This window comes from Capra hircus, unplaced genomic scaffold, assembly GCF_001704415.2.
Source record: "Capra hircus breed San Clemente unplaced genomic scaffold, ASM170441v1, whole genome shotgun sequence".
In the NCBI taxonomy this organism is placed as follows: domain Eukaryota; kingdom Metazoa; phylum Chordata; class Mammalia; order Artiodactyla; family Bovidae; genus Capra; species Capra hircus.
Genome location: NW_017192697.1, coordinates 1 through 21,251, shown reverse-complemented (window position 1 = coordinate 21,251; position 21,251 = coordinate 1). Strand labels below are relative to the sequence as shown.

Here is a 21,251-nt window from a genome sequence, read left to right as displayed (position 1 = left end):
CCCCATTGGGAACCTAAGAACCTGCATTCTGCATTCTGTAGCCAAGAGAAAGAAAGAAACAAACCAAAAAGGAAAATTAGCATCTTGATCAAAGACCAAAGACAGGAAACGGTCTCAGGATATTCTGAGACATGAAAACCTTCTATCACACAGACTTCACAGCTGAAACTACGACAGGGTCATATACAGAGGAATGTATGAACAAAAAGAGATAGCATGATATTGCAATTGAAAGAAAAGAGAATAAAAGGAAAAAACATAGATATAATGTCGTCCCCATGAACATGAAGGGAAGTGATCCTCTGAAGATGTGAGCTGAGGATGACCTTGAGATGACAAGCTGTCCTCAAAGGCCTGACTTCAACCCAAATGAAGCATTCTGAGCTCTGATTTGTCCCAGGAGTAGCCAGTTCTAGGTCAAATCTCACTTAGTTGACTCAGGAAAAATGAATCTCATTTTGTAATTTGTATACTGAGAACAAAATAAATCTTTTAATGTATTTGGTTGAAAATTACTGTGAATGAAGATGAAGATAAGTAAAATTTGGTAACAAATACAAAGAAAAAGACTGTTTCAGTGACCTTGAGTTAGGAAATGTATTTTTTCATTCAAAATAAAAATTGCAAAGACTGATGTCCAACTCTTTTGCTTGCTGGGAGAAACAACTGAGTTAGTGAGTCAATATCATATTACAAAGCAAGTGGGTAAAAGAGTGTCTGGAAAGAAATCATTGAAAATAAACTGCTGGTGTGCCTTCTTCAGATGAGGTTATGGGGTATTTGAACGGATTGTCCTCTTAGTACTTAAGAGGAGAAATTTTCACATTGGGGCAGGAGGATGTGATAAATGCTAGGTGACCTGCTCCTCTCCTTAGAATAATAGGAGTCTTTCCAAGGGTCTCTGAGGAAATAGTGTTCCCTTGGCCAAACCACACGGTCAATCTTTACTTTTAGAAAATAAATGTTACACTGTCTCCTCCACGTTAAGGAAACAATGCAGATGTGAGGGATATGTACCTTGGACAGCTCATCTCATTTTGGATCTCATGATAAACAGGAAAATAAATAATTGTCCCTTGCTTGGCAATATTGATGTACTGCATTATCAAAATGACAGAATGCCAGCAAAATGTATCTCTGCCAACCAGGATCCTGAAGGTGCCTTCTGTTGCACCTGTGGTCATATGAGGAACAACCATTGGCTCATGATGTGTCACGCCAGCAGATGCAGGCGATAAAAGTGGCAGCAGTTTTGCATCCACTCCAACCACTGGGACACCCTCAGCTTCTACAGAAGGACCACAGAGTCAACAAGATGAAGGCTCTGCTGTGCAGTCTTATCCTTGGTCTGCTTCTTGCCAGTCAAGGGATGCTCAGATAGACGCCTCTCAGGTACCAGGGGCATTTGAACGTGGTCTATGCTTGGGCGGAAGTCTTGGCGTGTATCCGTGTGCGTGTCCCTTTCAAGGTCCAGTCGTGTGGATCACTAAGTCTAGCCATCTCTCTGCAGTTCAGAATTGTTCCATTCACTGGCTCTATACTTGCTGTTTGTGACGTCTGTATCACCTCTGCCATCTATTCACTGGCTCTCATGCTTGTTCACTGCTCTTATTAAACTGAAGGAACATCACACAGCTGTTAGACTAGGGCTCTTGCGCTTGACAAGACAGACAATCTATCTCAGTAATTTCTCAATTATTTCCTTTACTTGACTTGAGTTTTCACCTGATTCTATACCTAGGGCTGTGTTCATAAAGATAGGTAACTTCTGCTCAAATAAAAGGGCAGGGAAACTCCTGAGGGATGATGTCAGGCAGAATTTACAGAGATGGACTACATATTCTGAAGGGAATTTTACTTTTAGTTCACAGGAAGATGGTTAACCCATTACATTGCAGCTGATAACGTAGAGAAGATCACCGAGGGCGCGCCATTTCACATTTTCATGCGTTACATTGAGTTTGATGAAGAAAATGGCACGGTACACTTCCACTTTTATATCAAGTAAGTATATTCACCCAAAAGGAAAACACCTGTAAAGCCCCGACCTGAGGGAGGGTGTGTCTTCCCCATCTGCAGGGAACTCTCTGGGTGATGTTGAGAGCATTACGCCCTGTCCTGTAAGGCTGAGCAGGGTCTCTGATGGGGGACGGGATCATTTCCCGTTTCACCTCCAGGGAATGTCCCCCAGACTCTACTTAGCATGGGAACCCAGAAGTGCCACTGGCATCAACTCATTAAAGGAAAGATGGACACAGCAGAGGGAAGAGCTCGTGTCCTGGAGCCCACAGTCCCCACCAGGGGCTTGAACTCTTCCTGCAGAATTTGTAAGAGACGGTTCCCAAAAAGCACAGAAGTGAGGGCAAGGGGTGAGCGCATAGTGAGCTCGGCCCTCGGGACTTCCTCACGGGAGTTTCAACAACACTGAGTTTCCCAAAGCCCTCAGAACCCATAGTGACATTCCCAAATCCCTGCCCAGGCGGCTGCCAAGGCACGTGACTGGAGTTCCACCCCTGGGTCGGGAAGATCCCCTGGAGGAGGAAATGGTGACCCACTCCAGTATTCTTGCCTGGAGAATCCAATGGACAGAGAAGCCTGGGGGCCACAGTCCATGGGGTCGCACAGAGTCGGACGCAACTGAGTGACAAACACTTTTACTTTCATTGAAAAACAAATCACTACCAGGGTTGGGACAACCCCCCAGGTTTGTCATGATGGCTATGCCTCTCAGTTTTCAGAACTATATATATAAAGGAAAAGTTCATTCTTTTTCTTTTTTTCCTAAAATTCTAGATTTCTCCTTGTTGATTGGCCTTTACACACGACCTGTTTGAACCTACAGGTTATCTTTAGAACTACTAGTTAGATATAGTGGGAAGACACAACCATCCTTGCCAGCTGAAAGGTTACTGGATTGAGACAACATATCTCGTCCCTTTTGAAGGTCAAAATGTTCACCAGCACTGAGGTGATGCCTGACACATTTTCTTGGGTGTCACAAAGAAAGAATCTTAATTATACATCAAATTGTTATTCTCTTAATCAAGCAAACTTGAATATATTTTGTTTTTAAGGAAGAATGGAGAATGCATAGAAAAATATGTCTCAGGCCTAAAGGAAGAAGCCCATTATGCTATTGACTGTAAGTATGAATGTTGCACTGGAAAGAGTATGTTCAGGTAGAAATCTTGGTCTCAACTTTCTTCAATAACCCCATACACCTGAATTCTACTCCTGTTAAATATTAGAGGTCAGGGACTGGAAAGTCTCCCTTCAATGGAGTGTTAGTCGGTGAGACCAGAGCCCAACATCCTAGGGTGGTGAAAGTTAAGTGTGCCGTTAGGAAGTGTTATATGAACAACGCTTGTAGAGGTGACAGAATTCAAGCTAGGCTCTTTAAAATCTCAAAAGATGATACTGTTAAAGGGCTACAGGCAATGAGTCAGTAACTTTCAAAGACTCAGCAGTGGCCACAGAACTAGAGAAAGGTCAGCTTCCATTTCAATCCCAAAGAAGGCAATGACAAAGAACGTTCAAACTGCTTCACTGTTGTGCTCAATTCAGATGCAAGCAAGGGACTGCTCAAAGTCCTTCCAAGCTAGAATTCAGCAGTAGGCGATCTGAGAACTTCCAAAAATATAGGCTTGATTTAGAAAAGGCAGATGAACCAGATCAAATTGTCAACAGTCAGTGGATCATTGAGAAAGAGAGGTAATTCCAGAGAAAAAAAGGAAAAACAATTATTTTTCCTGCTTCGTGGACTATGCAAAAGCCTTTGACTATGGATCACAATAAACTGTGAAAAATTCTTCAAGATATGGGAATACCAGATTACCTGTCTCCTGAGAAGCCTGTATGTTGATCAGTCAGTAATAGTGAGACGTGGCACAATAGGCTGGTTCAAAATTGGGAGAAGAGTACAACAAGTTAGTATGTCCTGTCATGCTGCTTATATAACTTACATGCAGAGTGAGTAAGTTGAGTGAGTGAGTGAAGTCGCTCAGTCATGTCCAATTCTTTGTGACCCCATGAACTGTAGCCCACCAGGCTCCTCCATCCATGGGATTTTCCAGGCAAGAGTACATCATGCTAAATGCCAGGCTGGAATGAAGATGGCTGGCAGAAATATCAACAGCCTCAGATATGCAGATGACACTGCTTTAATGGAAGAAAGTGAAGAGGAATGAGTCTGTTGATGATGGTGAAAGAGGAGACTGGAAATGCTGGTCTGAAACTCAACATCGGAAAACGCGAAGATCATGGCATCTGGTCCCCTCACTTTATGGCAAATGCAAGCAGCAACAGATTTTCTCTTCTTGAGCTGCAAAATCTCTGGGGACTGTGACTGCAGCCACGTAATTAAAAGATGCTTGCTCCTTAGAAAGAAAGCTATGACAACAAAGACAGCATATTAAAATGCAGAGACATCACTTTGCCAACAAAGGTCCGTAGAGTCGACAGTGTGCTTCTACTCAGCAGTTTTGTATGTCTGAGAGTTGGACCATAAGAAGACTGAGTTGATCCTTTCAAATGGTGATGCTGGCAGAAGACACTTGAGAGTCTCTAGGACTCCAAAGAGGAGAAACAAATCAATCCCAAAGGAGATCAAGCAAGAATATTCACTGGAAGGACTGATGTTGAAGTCTCACTACGTTGGCCACCTGACACGATGATTTGCTTCACTAGAAACGACCCTGATGCTGGGGAAAATCGAAGCTCAAAGGAGGATGGGGCGCCAGAGGATGAGATGGTTGATGGCATCATTGACTCAATGGACATGAATTTGAGCAAACTCTAGTAGATCACGGAGGACAGAGGAACCTGGTGTTGTACAGTTCTTGGGGTCACAGAGAGTCAGCTATGACATAGCAATTAAATATCAACAAGAACAATGAGACAAAGCATGAGTGTAGAATTTGTATTTTGTCGGGTTCTGACAGATTATTTACAACAGGCTTATGAACTGAGGCCTCAGGGGTCTGTCTTGAGTTTGCACATCAGTGCTATTCCACTTTTAAAAAACAATCTTAAGATGTCTTTGGCCATCCAAGCTGAGATGGATGAAGTTGAACTCAAGGAAATCATCGTGAGTTCAACCATAGACACAGCTTCTGGTTAAAGCAATGGGGATGCTGGCTAAGGTTCATATCTCTGAGCTCTTTACAATGGCCCTAAATAACATTATTATTTTTTCATGGCCTAAGGGGAACATACTTGATTGAAATTTAAACACATCATATGTGTACACAACCCTTACCCAAGCTAAGTAGTGGCACAGCGCATATGCGATGATCACACATTAGTAAAATTCATGCCTGAAATATTGCCCCGTACTTTTCATTGATAACTTCTAACACAGGATGTTTTCTAAATTATGATATTATTTTCCTACTCCCATTCTGTGATTTCCCTTGGCCGAATTGTGAATTCTTCCACTGTCTTTCCGCTTCTGCATTTTTGCAATCTGTTTTTAGCTTGAATTTTCCACAGTGACTGAACAAGCGAGATAAACAGAAGGGCAAGGCGTCTTGGAAGGTCTCTTGGGGACCAGCCATTGCAGCCTTCAGCTTTTGTTTGGGGACTGTGAGGTGTACCTGCATCAGGCCCAGTACAGCAGTGGCTTTGATGGTGAGCTGACGCCCAGAAGACAGGTTACTCTCATCCCTTCATGAACATCACAGTCAATTCAGTGATACTTCTATGCCCACTTGTGAAGCCATGGTGAACCACAGGTGGTCACTGATAATCTGAGGACATGCATAGTATAAACTAAGCTGTCCCAAAGTGAGCAAGGCTGGTGGACGCGGCCTGCCCTTGGGAAAATTGCATATTCTTGTCAGGGCTATGAGACTCTGAAGCTGCTTTTTTTTCTTTTTTCCAAGCGCACTAAAAAATTTTCAGCGTTTCAGAGACAGAGCAAGTGGTGTTTCAGGAACACAGATGGGCATTTTTACATCCCCTGTTGCTGGAGTGGTTGCAGGAAGGTGAGATGGAGGCCAGGAGAATGAGAAGGGACGTAGAGAGTGCGGTGTGACACACAGTAGGTGAGAGCTGCTTCTGCAGACACATGGGGCAGAGTGGACGGGCAGGACAGAGAGCAGGGGCAGCGGTCCAGGTGCGGAAGGAGGTCACCTCTAGGTGGTCACTGCCTACGCGTCCTAGCAGGCAAGCTGTCTTCACACCAACAGACAAGGCAGTGAGCTGTGTCATACCCCAGACTGAGGGGCTCGGGAAACATAATACTTAAAGTGTTCACAAGGTTGCCGGGCCTGGCCCATGCACTCAGGAACAGAAGGTGATGAACACAAGGTAGGTTGGTCAAGAGATATCAGTTTTGTGGCTGGGGTAACAGACATCCAAGAATTTCAGAACCTGTGTCTGATAACAGGGTCATGATGTTTTAAACCACTCTCAGGAACTTCCCCGGTGGTCCAGGGGATAAGAATTCTGCCTGCCAGGGCAGGAGACATGGGTTTGATCCCAGGTCTGAGAAAATCCCACACGCTGTGAGTCATCTAAGCTCATGCACCACAACTACTGATCCTGCACTCTACAGCCCCCACGCTGCAACTACTGAAGCCCCCGGAGCCAGAGCCTGTGCTCGGCCACAAGGGAAGGCACTGCATTAAGAAGCCCGCACACCACACCAGACTGCACTCCACAGTCACCACACGTGGAGAAAGCCCACGGGCAGCAGGGAAGACTCAGCAAGTCAAAAACAATGCAGAAAAAGAATCTGTGGGGTTTCATTAGAACACATGTTCTAATGTGGCAAGCATCTTACTAAGACAGCAAGGAGTGACTGGTTAATGGTAGGAAAAGGTGGGGGTGAGGAAAAACTCATACCTCCTTTCCTTGCTGTGGTTTACGGTAGCATTCTGTGCACGCAGGGAGTGAGTGGGTCAATACACAATGGACTGTTCTTCATACCCACCGTATGCCACAATAATCTAACTGACAACTAGTTAAGGTGGGGCTGTTTGTATCTTTTCTCTCTCTCACAGATGCGGGTCACAATGAATTTCAACTCATTAGTGGGGACAAGGACTATCTCTTAGTGCGTCATCTCAACGTGGATGCAGATGGCAAGGAGACAGAACTGGTGGGATTATTTGGTAGGTATGACATCCTAAAATTCCCACTGACATGGCAATGTTACATGTCTACTGTCAAGACTCATTCAGAATACGAGGAGGTGCTGACAGTATTCCAGGGTGCAAGGCCTGTATCTTTATGCTCACAGAATTAAGGATCCTGGAAGGTAATCTACCAAGAAACAGGAGGCCATAGGGTGCAGAATATCACATCATCAGACATTTCAAGGTGATGTATTTCTGTTGAAATTTTAAAAATGAAGTTTTACTCGAATCATTTTTTAACATTTTATGTTAAATGTTGACAATTAAATGTTGAAATATTTAGTATTTCAACTAATTTCATGCCATGGCGATAATGAGACTGACTTTCTTTCATTTTTAAATTTTTATCTATTTTTTAATTGAAGGATAACTGCTGTATTGAATGGTGTTGTTTTCTGTCAAAGATCAACATGAATCAGCCATACATATACAAGTGCTTCTCTTGCCTGGAAAATCCAATGGACAGAGGAGCCTGGTGGGCTGCAGTCCATGGGGTCACTGAGAGTTGGACACAACTCAGTGACTTCATTTACCCTTTTCACTTTCATGCACTGGAGAAGGAAATGGCAACCTGCTCCAGTGTTCTTACCTGCAGAATCCCAGGGACGGCAGAGCCTCGTGGGCTGTCATCTATGGGTCACACAGAGTTGGACACGAATGAACTGACTTAACAGCAGCAGCAGCAGCAGCAGCATACATGTGCTTGTGTGAAAGTTGCTTAGTTGTGTCTGATTGTTTATGACCCCATGGACTGTATAGTCCATGGAATTCTTCAGGCCAGAATACTGCAGTGGGTAGCCTTTCCCTTCTCCAGGGTATCTCCCTAACTCAAGGATCAAACCCAGGTCTCCTGCATGAGTAATCTTTGCTAGCAGAGCTGCAAGGGTAGCCCATAAGTACACATATGTCCCTCCCTTTTGAACCTCCCTCCCATCTCCCTCCCCATCCCACCCCCTCTAGATTGATACAGAGCCCCTGTTTGAGTTCCCTGAGACATACAGCAATTTCCCATTTTCCATCTAATTTACAGATGGTCATGTAAGTTTCCATGTCACTCTCTCCATACGTCTCACCGTCTCCTCCCCTCTCCCCATGCCCATAAGTCTCTTCTCTATGACAGTTTTCCCACTGATGCCCTGTAAATAAGATCATTGTCAGTACCATCTTTCTAGATTCCATATATGTGCAGATTCTATAGGTATCTGTTTGTATACAATATCAATTTTCTGAGGTACTGTAAGCCTTGAAACAGATACTTACAGGATAAATCTTTGCCCTTTTCCATGTTTCAAATGCATTGTTCTTATGAACACTGACATCACTCCCTCACACAGAAGCCCTGAGAGGTGTGTGTGCCATGGGGACAACAGGTGTCGGGTTATTGGGTAGAACGGTATGTTCATGAAAGAGTAAATTGCCCTCTGGCATTAAGTGCAAAGTGGGAGAACGTGTCTGTGGAAGGAGAGAAGCGTGTTTCCTAATAAGCTGGGTCTAGAAACAGAGATGAGTGACAGTTACCTATACGAGGAGGGTGTGAGAAGCAAGTAGGTTCCATATTAGGACGAACTGAGGCCCAGATTCATTGGAGATCCTGGCAAGTCTTTGTCATCCAGCTCCTGATGCTGAGGGGGATGGTGTCCTGCTCACCAAGTTGGACTGGGCTCAATTCTAAAGACAGAAAGCATATGTCTGTGTTGTGGCAACCGTTTGAAAGTCTTAGATTATACAAGTGAACATCTAAATGGCATGTTCCATTCATGGTTCTGTAGATTTAGGAATATCCATGGGTTCCCGGGGGTCACAATTCTGCTTTTTGCATGGCGATTTGACAGGCGCAGGAAATAATGTTGATCCAAAGCACGAAGAGGAGTTCAGAAATGCAGTGAGAGAAAGAGGGATTCCAGAAGAAAATATCCAGAATTTCATCGATAATGGTAATGGAATTATACTTCTTTCCCTGACCATACCATTCACCTGGTGTGTAAATATCAGGAAACAAATCAGCTTATTCAAAATTTCTTCTTCCACAAGTCATCTCTTTTAAGATCCATTATTTAAAAAAAAAAGGAAGAGAGAACAAAACACTGGAGATGCTGGGAATGTTAGTAATTGGTGGCTCTTTTATTTCTCCCATTTTGTTTTTCCCCAGATGACTGTCCAGAGGAGTGAAAACCAGTGACTCTGATATTATGTGAGTAAACATGGTCCAAAAAAAAAAAAAGTCCGTTATTAATGGTGCCCCTTCCAGATGAAGTAAGAAGGTCACACCGTTATTCCATGCATGTGAAATGTTTATCTCAACAGTTTAAATGTGTCACGAAAGACTTTTTTCTGCTCCATAATTTCGCTGCTCTTGAGCCATATTAAGTTGCAAACAGTTTGGTTGATTAACTCTGAGCAGTTGTGGTGAGAGAGTCGCATCCTACAGGAATCTTGCAGACCAGAGTCATCAGAGAGAAGAGGAATCCCCATGAGTAGGTGGAAACTATCAGTGTTCCCATGCATCCTGACCTTGTGGTTGTCCCCACACCATACCTCCTCTGGGAGAATCCGGTGTGAAAGAAGCAGGGCTTCCCTGATGACTCAGTTGGTATAGAACCCGCCTGCAATGCAGGAGGACCCGGTTCAATTCCTGGGTCGGGAAGATATGCTAGAGAAGAGAAAGGCTACCCACTCCAGGATTCTTTGGGCTTCCCTTGTGGCTCAGCTGGGAAGACCTGGGTTTGATTCCTGGGTTGGGAAGATGCCTTGGAAAAGGGAAAAGCTTCTCCAGTATTCTTTCCTGGAGCATCTCCATGGACATAGGAACCTGGTGGGCTCTAGTCCATGGGGTCACAAAAAGTTGGACACGACTGAGTAACTTTCATTTTCACATTGTTATCACTTCTGCATGGGACCTTATTTACAAAACAGAAACAGACTCAGACGTGGAGAAAAGACTTGAGTTTGCCAAGTGGAGGGGGTTGAAAAGAGAAGGATTGGGAGGTTTGCGGTTGAAAACGGAAAGTGGAAGAAAGGTTCCTTGCTCAGTCACATCGGGCTCTCTGCAACCCCATGGAACATAACCCTCCAAGCTCCTCTGTCCAAGGTATTCTCCAGGCAAAAATCCTCGCATTGTTCCATTCCCTTCTATACAAGATCTTACCAACACAGGGATCAAACCTGGGTCCCCTGAATTGCAGGCAGATCCCTATCGTCTGAGAAGTTTGGGGTTAGTAGATGTAAACTATTATACACAGGACGGAAAAAGAACAAGGTCCAACTGCAAAGCACAGTGGGCTATACACAATACTCTATAAAAGCTAAATGGGAAAGAATCTGAAAAAGAATAGATACTAACTTTTCCATGTATAATCACTTGGTTGTACACCTGAAATTAATGCAACATTGATAATCAGCTATACTAGAATATTAAAAATTAATAATTAAAATTTTAAAACTTTTAAAATCAAAAAATATTTAAAAATTAAAAAATTAAAACAAATTCTTGAGGACCCCAAAGACAAAAGTTGCAGGTTAGGGTTGTCTGCCTCCAAATATAGAGCCTGAAAATCATCTTTAGATGAAGCACCACCTTGTACATGCATTGTGAAATCATTACTCAAAGAATCAATCCGAAATGGGAAATCTCCAACCACATGTACATTCTGAGGACAATCTGCCGTCACAGAAATGTGCTGTGTTGAGGTCCACCTGGAATCGGTTATTGGATCAGCTACCAGCTCCCTGTACCCTGAACAGCCTACTGCCTGAGGCTCACCCTTGTGAGCTGTCTCACAGTCAGCTCTATTAAACCTTTGGTTCTCTCTTATTCACCTACAGAAAGAGTCACTGAGACCAGACACGTCCTCGTCTCCGTGGAATCAAGATCAACGACATGAAGATGACTTTCCTGGTTCCTGACTAACATGATCCTGCTCTCTTCACACTCACACTCCCTCTCCCAGCTCATCTCTCCTTCTCATTAAATCATGTCCTCATTGGTGTTATTTGATTGCTGAGCGTTTAAATAAATTGACTGAACATCTGTCCTGCCCATGCATGTCTGTGCAAAAGTCACCTCATTTAATACACACAAATGTCCACGTTAAGTATCCGGGAAACTGTGCCTTTCATAGGACAGGTGTTCATCAGAGACAGTCTTTATGTAGACTTGGTGTCAGGCCCTCAGGTGTCCAGGAAAGAGGGAGAAACCAGACTAAACCATCCCGGGGCAGAGTTATGACTCCTCCAGCATATGCGCTTCTCGATGGCCTCAGATGGTAAAGAGTAGGCCTGCAATGCAGATGACCCAAGTTCTATCCTTGGGTGTGGAAGATCCTCTGGAAGAGGAAACGGTAACGCACTCCAATAATTCCTGAAGAATGCTATGGACAGAGGAGCCTGGTTGGCTACAGTCCATAGGACCCTAAAGAGTTGGACAGGCCTGAGCAACTAACACTTTCACTTTCAGCCTACTGTACGGAAGGGGCAGTCTAATCAAAGAAAAGTCCCTAAAATGCATCTTATTCATTCCCGAGAAAGGAACGTGGGTTCCACTCACTAAGACTCATGCACGGGAAGTGCAGGGTGACATTACTGTTCAGTACAGTTCAGTTCAGTTGCTCAGTCATGTCCAACTCTTTGTGACCCCATGATTTGCAGCATGCCAGGCTTGCCTGTCCATCACCAACTCCCGGATTTTCCCAAACTCATGTTCATCAAGTCGGTGATTTCATCCAACCATCTCATCCTTTGTCATCCCTTTCTCCTTATGCCCCAATCCCTCCAAGCATTAGGGTCTTTTCCAATGAGTCAACTCTTCACATGAGGTGGCCAAAGTACTGAAGATAATGGTGACCTCCCTCAAAATATCCCATGCATGTACCTCTAGAGTTTCTGCGCTTAACCCGTAGCAGGCCACCACTGACACACAGCTTCACCCACCGGAGACTTCTGGACACCCTCAGGCAAGTCCAGGACAGTCTGCTGTGGGGTCACTCTTCCTTTTTCCTGGGTCCTGGTACACAAATTCCTGTTGGGCCCTCCAACAGTCTATTTCCCTGTCCTGTGGCAGTTCTGGCAACTCTATGGTGTGGTTAATGACGAATTCTTCCCAGAGGACTATGCCATACCCACACCCAGAGTCCCTGTCCCTTGACACTCCTTGAACAATCCTTCTGATGAAGCAGAATGGTTACCGCCTTCTTTTTCCACAAGACTGTGGAATGGGCTTTGACAGTGGGGAACTGTCGTGAAGAACCAAAGGTGACTCCATGTTGGAACTGTTTCTTTGACTTGCTTTTTGTTGCCATTTTTATTATCATCATACATTATGGCCTAACTCAGAAGACCCTAGCCTTCAGCCTGCCTGTTAAGGAGCTTTTTCTCAGCTCACAGGGAGATAAACTGACCCTGCCCAGCTATGAAAAGAAGAACTTAACATGCACATTCCAGAGGCTGGCCAATCCTGAGATGTTCTGCAAGACTGAAGATCCTTTGTGCTCTACTTCCTCACTGTCCCTAGCTCTCTGTTCTGCCTTTTGCCTTTAGTTTTTCATATCTTCCCTCCCTCTGGCTGTATAAAAGAACTTGGCCTCCGGATACTGACAAGATGGTTACTTTGAGACATTGGTCTACCATCTTCTCAGCCGACTGTCCAAAGAAAGTCATATTGCTTGTCCCCCCACCTTTCTCGGATTCACTGGTCTGTCAGTAGCAAAACTAGAGAGTCCACGTGCCATAACGAAAGATCCCAGCTATGTCAAAACTAAGATTTTGTGCTGCAACTAAGACCCGGCCCAGACAAATAAATGAATGCACATATGAATAAATATAATGTTCATTTTTGTAATATAATTTATATACACACTTTCTTTAAAATAGTGGGCTTGTGTTTTATTGTCTCAACTTCAGACTCTAACTGCATTGCAACCTTGGTCGTGTATCCTTGAAGGAACCTGGAATTTTGAGTGGCCAAGATCAATAGCCTCCTTGCACTGTTGAGTTAGGAGTTGCACAATCTAAGATGTAAAAACAGTGGTTACAGAAAAAAAGAGACAAGGAAAACAAAATTAATAACCTGTCGTTAGAGACTTCTCAGTTCCAAAAACCTGAATAAATTTGAGGAGACCACAGGAAGATGTACCAAGCAGTACTTAGTGTTATTTGGAGGGAGTTACAGCAGTAATGTTTTTTAAGCTGGTTTGTTTTTATTTATTAGTCTATTGCCTACAATTTGACCAATATTAATGACAGTTGGGATTCAAGGGCATATGAGTCCTTTCAGTACAAAACAATAGGATTTTTTTTTCCTTTTATCAGTTACCTTAAGGATGAAAACTTTTTTCCTTTCTATTCTATCTTTAACTGGTGGAGAATGCTTGACAATATTCTCTTCACTTCTGCCATATAACAATGCAATCAGCCATAATTATTATTAATCATCACTTTTGAGCACCCTAGCCCCCTCCCCTCACCCCATCTTACCCTCCAGGTCATCACAGAGCGCCTCTCTGGACTCCCTGTGTAGCAACTTCTCACCAGCTACATATTATTTGCAGGGAGGGAACACAGATGCAGATATAGAGAACAGACTTGTGAACACAGTGAGGGAAGAAGAGTGCTAAGACCAGGGGAAACCAACACGGTTATTATAACTGTTGCAATAATCTCCTAGAAGAACTAGCATCTAATCTCCCCTTGATTGGCAGTTAGAAAGATCTTCCTAAGATAGGATGGTCCTAGGATACACTCCCAGGGGACACATGTTGCTAAGAGTCCAAAACGAAAACCTGGGAATGCTAGATATACACAAGTCGAGATGGAAGGGCAATGATGGGATTATAAGGGGTGTGAGCTGGGGTCACATGACGACTCACATTTATCTGAATCAGGCACTTCTTTGGTGGTCCAGTGGTTAGGATTCTGCCTTCCCTCGCAGAGAGTACAGGGTCCATACAGGGTTCATCCCCGTTGGGGAACTAAGAACCTGCATGCTGCATAGTGTAGCCAAGAGAAAGAGACAAACCAACAGAAAAGGAAAATTAGCATCTTGATCAAAGACCAAAGACAGGAGATGGTCTCAGGATATTCTCAGACATGAAAGCCTTCTATCACGCAGAGTTCACAGCTGAAAATACGACAGGGTAATATACAGAGGAATGTATGAACAAAAAGAGATAGCATGATATTGCAACTGAAAGGAAAGAGAATAAAAGGAAAAAAAACATAGATATAATGTCGGTCCCATGAACATGAAGGGAAGTGATCCTCTGAAGATGTGAGCTGAGGATGACCTTGAGATGACAAGCTCTCCTCAAAGGCCTGACTTCAACCCAAATGAAAGATTCTGAGCTCTGATCTGTCCCAGGAGCAGCCAGTATTGGGTCAGTTCTCACTTAGTTGACTCAGGAAAAATGAATCTCATTTCATAATTTGTATACTGAGAACAAAATAAATCTTTTAATGCATTTAGTTGACAAATTACCATGAATGAAGATGAAGATAAGTAAAATTTGGTAATAAATACAAAGAAAAAAGGCTGTTTCAGTGACCTTGAGTTAAGAAATGTATTTTTTCCATTCAAAATTCTAAAAATTGCAAGGACTGATGTCCAACGTTTTTGCTTGCTGGGAGAAACAACTGAGTTAGTGAGTCAATGTCATATTATAAAGAAAATGGGTAAAAGAGTGTCTGGAAAGAAATCACTGAAAATAAACTACTCATGTGCCTTCTTCAGATGAGGTTATGGGTATTTGAACGGATCGTCCTCTTAGTACTTAAGAGGAGAAAGACCACATTGGGGCAGGAGGAGATGATAAGATGCCTGCCTGAAAAATTCTGAACTCTAATTTTTCCCAGGAGAAGTTCTCACTTAGCTGACTCAGAAACCCTGAATCTCATCGTTTCTTCCTTTCTATACTCAGAACTTAACTGATGTTTTAATGTGTTTATTTGATAAATTCCCATGAATGAAGATGAAAGTGAGTTAAATTTGATTAAAAATTTAAAAAAATGACTCACTGTTTCAGTGACCTTGAGTCAGAAAATTTATTTTTTCCATTCAAAATTCTAAAAGTGGCAAGAACTGCTGTCCAGTACTTTTGCTCACTGGGAGAAACAACTGAGTTAGTGAGTAAATATTATATTACAGATTAAATGGGTTAGAAGTTTGTCTGGAGAGAAATCACTGAAAATAAACTACTGGTGTGCATTCTTCAGATGACTTTAAGTGGCATTTTTACCAGATCGTCCTCAGTAATTAGGAGGAAAAAGCCCACATTGGGGCAGGAGAAGGTGGTAAACGCTTGTGCTCACCTGTTCCCCACCTCAGAAAAATAGGAATATTTCCAAGGGTCTCTTAGGAAGTAATGTTCCCTTGGCTAAACCACACAGTCAATCTTTACTTTTAGAAAATAAATGTTAGACTGTCTCCACCACATTAACAGAACCATGCAGAAGTGAGGCATATGCATCTTGAAGAGGTCATCTCACTTTTGGATCTCATGATGAACAGGAAAATAAATAATTGTCCCCTTGCAATATTGGATCTACTGCAATTTCTCACTTACTTTAAAGGTCAAATGCCCACATCTATATATGCTTCTCTGAAAACAAATATCATTATTAAAATGACAGAATGCCAGCAAAGTGTATCTCTGCCAACCAGGATCCTGAAGGTGCCTTCCGTTGCACCTGCGGTCATATGAGGAACAGCCATTGGCTCATGAGCTGTCACGCCAGCAGATGCAGGCGATAAAAGCGCAGCAATTTTGCATCCTCTCCCAACCACTGGGACACCCTCAGCTTCTCCAGAAGAAGGGCCACGAGAGTCAACAAGATGAAGGTTCTGCTGTGCAGTCTTGTCCTTATTCTGCTTGTTGCCAGTCAAGGTGATGCTCAGATAGACGCCTCTCAGGTACCAGGGGCATTTGAACGGTGGTCCTAGCTTGGGAGGAAGTCTTAGTGAGTATTGATGTGAGTGTCCCCTTTCGAGGTTTGGTCATGTGGACTGCTAAGTCTAGCCATGTCCCTGCAACTGAGAATTGCTCCCTTCACGGGCTCTATACCTGCTGTTTGTGATGTCTGTATCATCTCTCATGTTCACTACTCTTGTAAAATGGAAGGAAGACCACACAGCTGCTGGATTAGGCTGTGGCATTTGACAAGATAGCTTAAGCTATCTCAGTAATACCTCAATTATTTCCTTAATGTGACATGAGTTTTCCTATGATTTTATACCTAGGGCTGTGTTGGTAAAGATAGGTAACTTCGGCCTAAGTGAAAGGGCAGGGAAACTCCTGAGGGATGATGTTGGGCAGAATTTGCAGAGATGGACTGCGATTTCTGAAGGGAATTTAACTTTTAGTTCCACAGGAAGATGGTTAACCTATTACATGGCAGCCAATAACATAGAGAAGATCACCGAGGGTGCGCCATTCTACGCTTTCATGCGTTACATTGAGTTTGATGAAGAAAATGGCACCATACTGATGCATTTTTATGTCAAGTAAGTAAAAATCACGCAAAAGGAAAACACCGGTAAACCCCCAACTGAGGGAGGGTGTGTCTTCCCAGTCTGCAGGGAGCTCTCTGGGTGGTAGAGGAAGATGCCCTGAGCTGTGAGGCTGGGCAAGTTCTCTGAGCTGGGGGAAGGTGGTTCCACCGTGAGCCTCCAGGGAATGCCCTGAAAATTTTGCTTAGAGGGAGAACCCAGAAGCACTACTGGCATCAACTCAGTAAAGGAAAGAGGGACACGGCAGAGGGAAGAGGCTCGTGTCCTGGAGCCCACAGTCCCCACCAGGGGCTTAACTCCTTCCTGCAGAATTTGTAAGAGACAGTTCCACTGAGCACAGAAGTGAGAGCAAGGGGAGAGCAAACAGTGAGCTCTGCCCTCGGGGCTTCCTCACGGGAGGTTTCATCACCACTGAGTTTCCAAAGCCTTCAGAGCCCCTAGTGACGTTCCTAAGTCCCTTCCCAGGCGCCTGCCAAGGCATGTGACAGGAGTTCCATCCCTGGGTCGGGAAGATCCCCTGGAGGAGGAAACGGCGACCCACTCCAGTATTCTTGCCTGGAGAATCCCACGGACAGAGATGCCTGGAGGGCTACAGTCCAAGGGGTCACAAAGAGTCAGACAGGACTGAGCTATCAAGCACACACACACACAGATCCAAGTACCATTCATGGAATGGCCACTATACCAAAGACGCTTCCTAGGAACATGCAAGTATGGCAGAAATCAACATATTTGCTCACCAATTATCCCCCCAAATGAGAACATGTAAACTCAGGTATGCATTGTGTGGAATAAAAATATCAAGAAAAGAAACAACTAAATGTTCTATGCTTGGAGACATGGCTTTATAAATATATATAACTGATTGACTGCAGCCATGAAATTAAAACATGCTTACTCCTTGGAAGGAAAGGTATGACCAACCTAGATAGCATATTCGAAAGCAGAGACATTACTTTGCTAACAAAGGTCCGTCTAGTCAGGCTATGTTTTTTCCAGTGGTCATGTATGGATGTGAGAGTTGGACTGTGAAGAAAGCTGAGCGCCGAAGAATTGATGTCTTTGAAATGTGGTGCTGGAGAAGACTTTTGAGAGTCCCTTGGACTGCAAGGAGATCCAACCAGTCCATTCTGAAGGAGATCAGCCCTGGAATTTCTTTGGAAGGACTGATGCTAAAGCTGAAACTCCAGTACTTTGGCCACCTCATGTGAAGAGTTGACTCATTGGAAAAGACTTTGATGCTGGGAGTGATTGGGGGCAGGAGAAGAAGGGGACGACCAAGGATGAGATGGCTGGATGGCATCACGGACTCGATGGATGCGAGACTGAGTGAACTCCGGGGGATGGTGATGGACAGGGAGGCTTGGTGTGCTGCGATTCATGGGGTCGCAAAGAGTCAGACACGATTGAGCAACTGAACTGAACTGAATCTTTCTGAAATCAATTTTACCTGGAATAAGAAATGGCAACCCACTCCAGTATTCTCTCCTAGTCTTAGCTGGTGGCTCCGTGCTTAAGAATCGTCTGCCAATGCAGGAGACATGAGCTCCATCTAGGTCTGGAGGGAAGCCACATGCCCGGGAGCAAGTAAGCCCATGTGCTATGATGACTGAGCCTTGGGCTATATGCTCCACAGGAGGAGAAGAAACCATGGTGAGAAATCCCGGCACTGCAACTAGAGAGTGATGACCCTTGCCCTCGGCAACAGAGAGCAGCCTGAGTGGCAAAAAGACACAACACACTCAGAAATAGAAACAGTTTTGTTTTTAAAAACAGTTATAAAAATTCTCCAGCACACCTCCTTTTCTTCAGTTCAGTTCAGTTCAGCCACTCAGTCGTGTCCGACTCTTTGCAACCCCACGGACTGCAGCTCGTCAGGCCTCCCTGTCCATCACCAACTCCCAGAACTTGCTCAAACTCATGTCCATTGAGTCGTGATGCTATCCACCCATCTCACCCTCTGTCGTCCCCTTCTCCTCCTGCCCTCAATCTTTTTCAGAATCAGGGTCTTTTCCAAGGAGTCAGTTCTTTGCATCAGGTGGCCAGAGTATTGGAGTTTCCGCTTCAGCATCAGTGTTTCCAATGAATATTCAAGACTGATGTCCTTTAGGATGGTGGGTCTCCTTGCAGTCCAAGGGACTCTCAGGAGTGTTCTGCAACACCACATTTCAAAAGCATGAATTCTTCAGCACTCAACTTTCTTGAGAGTCCATCTTCACATCCATACATGACTACTGGAAAAACCATAGGCTCAACTAGATTGACCTTTGTTTGCAAAGCAATGTCTCTGCTTTTCAATATGCTGTCTAGGTCGGTCATAACTTTCGTTCCAAGGAGTAAGCATCTTTTAATTTTATGGCTGCAGTCACCATCTGCAGTGATTTAGGAGCCCCCCAAAATAAAGTCAGCCACTGTTTCCACTGTTTCCCCATCAATTGGCCATGAAGTGATGGGACCGGATGTCATGAACTTCGTTTTCTGAATGTTGAGCTTTAAGCCAACTGTTTTACTCTCCTCTTTCACTTTCATCAAGAGGCTCTTTACTTCTTCTTTACTTTCTGCCATAAGGGTGGTGTCCGCTGCATATCTGAGGTTACTGATATTTCTCCTGGCAATCTAGATTCCAGCTTGCGCTTCTTCCAGCCCAGCTTTTTCTCATGATGTACTCTGCATATAAGTTAAATAAGCAGGGTGACAGTATACAGCCTTGACATAGTCCTTGCCTGATTTGGAATCAGTCGGTTGTTCCATGTTCAGTTCTAACTATTGCTTCCTGACCTGCATACAGATTTCTCAAGATGCAGGTCAGGTGTTCTGGTATTCCCATCACTTGAAGAATTTTCCACAGTTGATTGTGATCCACACAGTCCAAGGCTTTGGCATAGTCAATAAGCAGAAGTAGATGTTTTTCTGGAACTCTCTTGCTTTTATGATGATCCAATGGATGTTGGCAATGTGATCTCTGTTCCCTCTGCCTTTTTAAAATCCAGCTTGATCATCTGGAAGTTCACAGTTTATGTGCATTTGAAGCCTGGCTTGGAGAACTGTGAGCATTACTTTGCTAGTGTGTGAGATAAGTGCAATTCTGCAGTAGTTTGAGCATTCTTTGGCATTGCCTTTCTTTGGGACTGGAATGAAAACTGACCTTTTTCAGTCCTGTGGCCACTGGTGAGTTTTCCAAATTTGCTGGCATATTGAGTGCAGCACTTTCACAGCATCATCTTTCAGGATTTCAAATAGTTCAACTGGAATTCCATCACCTCCACTAGCTTTATTCGTAGTGATGTTTCCTAAGGCTTACTTGACTTCACATGCCTGGGTGTCTGGCTCTAGGTGAGTGATCACACCATCGTGATTATCTGGGTCATGAAGATCTTTTTTGTAGAGTTTTCCTGTGTATTCTTGCCACCTCTTCTTAATATCATCTGCTTCTGTTATGCCCATACCATTTCTGTCCTTTATTGAGCCCATGTTTGCATGAAATATTCCCTTGATAGCTCTTATTTTCTTGAAGAAATCTCTAGTCTTTCCCATTGTACTGTTTTCCTCTATTTCTTTGCACTGATCACGGAGGAAGGCTTTCTAATCTCTCCTTGCTATTCTTTGGAACTCTGCATTCAAATGGGAATATCTTTCCATTATTCCTTTGCTCTTTGCTTCTTTTCTTTTCACAGCTATTCGTAAGGCCTGCCCAGACAGAATTTTGCTTTCATCTTTCAGTGTCCTATCTTTTTGCCATTTCATACTGTCTTTTTCTTTTCTCATCATCAAATTTCTACCTCTAGAGCCATAGATTAAGACAGATCTGCACTTTCTAAATTTTCTGGATCTTCATGCGAGAAAAACATGCTCTATGAATCATTTTCCCCACCTTCCATCACTCAGCACAATGTTTAAAGCAGTTGTCACTGTCTGCATATGCAAAGAATCACGTTTTCCATGCCAAATGAAAGGAGTTTGTCTGCTCAGATAAAATTGTGTGTATTTGAAGTTATATTGGATAATTGTTGTGTTCCCACTTTGTGGTTGTTTTTCAGTGATTTCTATGCATTTCAGTTCCCTAATGACTAAGAGGGCTTCCCTGAAGCTCACTTGGTAAAGAAACAATCTGCCTGCAACGCAGGAGACCCCAGTTCAATTCCTGGGTCAGGAACAACCACTGGAGAATGGAAAGGCTACCCACTCCAGTATTATGGGCTGGAGAATTCCATGTAATGTATAGGCCATTGGGTCACAAAGAGGCAGAAATGACTGAATGACTTGCACGTTCACTTTCAATGACTAAGAACACTCACCACACTTCACTGTGGGCATTCTTTTCCAAGGTGTCTGTTCAAAAATTAATCCAGTTCCTGTAGGATTATTCTCTTTTAGTATTAGTTTCACGAAGATTCTTTATATATGCCAAATACCCCTTTTTTCACATACATGTGCAGAGGACATATGTGAAGCCACTTCCTCTTTTTGTTACAAAGGTAATGATATATACTTATCATATATTATATGCAATAAATTTTCTTCATAACATATAAGGACATCAAGTGTACTTAAGTGTTTCTTGTGCAAGTGTCTTTGTGAGTGTGAAATGTGTCTGTATACAGATATGTGTCTTTCAG

At 43.5% G+C, this 21,251-nt stretch overlaps 1 protein-coding gene across 1 annotated transcript; it reads left to right on the top strand.

Moving 5' to 3' along the window:
• Positions 1-1,293: 1,293 nt before the first annotated feature.
• On the top strand, positions 1,294-11,172 carry LOC108633210 (odorant-binding protein-like). The gene is made up of 7 exons (XM_018045243.1): positions 1,294-1,392; positions 1,865-2,004; positions 3,075-3,142; positions 7,005-7,115; positions 8,972-9,073; positions 9,289-9,330; positions 10,962-11,172. Exons 2-6 carry the CDS (start codon positions 1,946-1,948, stop codon positions 9,306-9,308), a joined length of 360 nt encoding a protein of 119 aa, XP_017900732.1. The 5' UTR covers positions 1,294-1,392; positions 1,865-1,945; the 3' UTR covers positions 9,309-9,330; positions 10,962-11,172.
• The last annotated feature ends 10,079 nt before the right edge of the window (positions 11,173-21,251 follow it).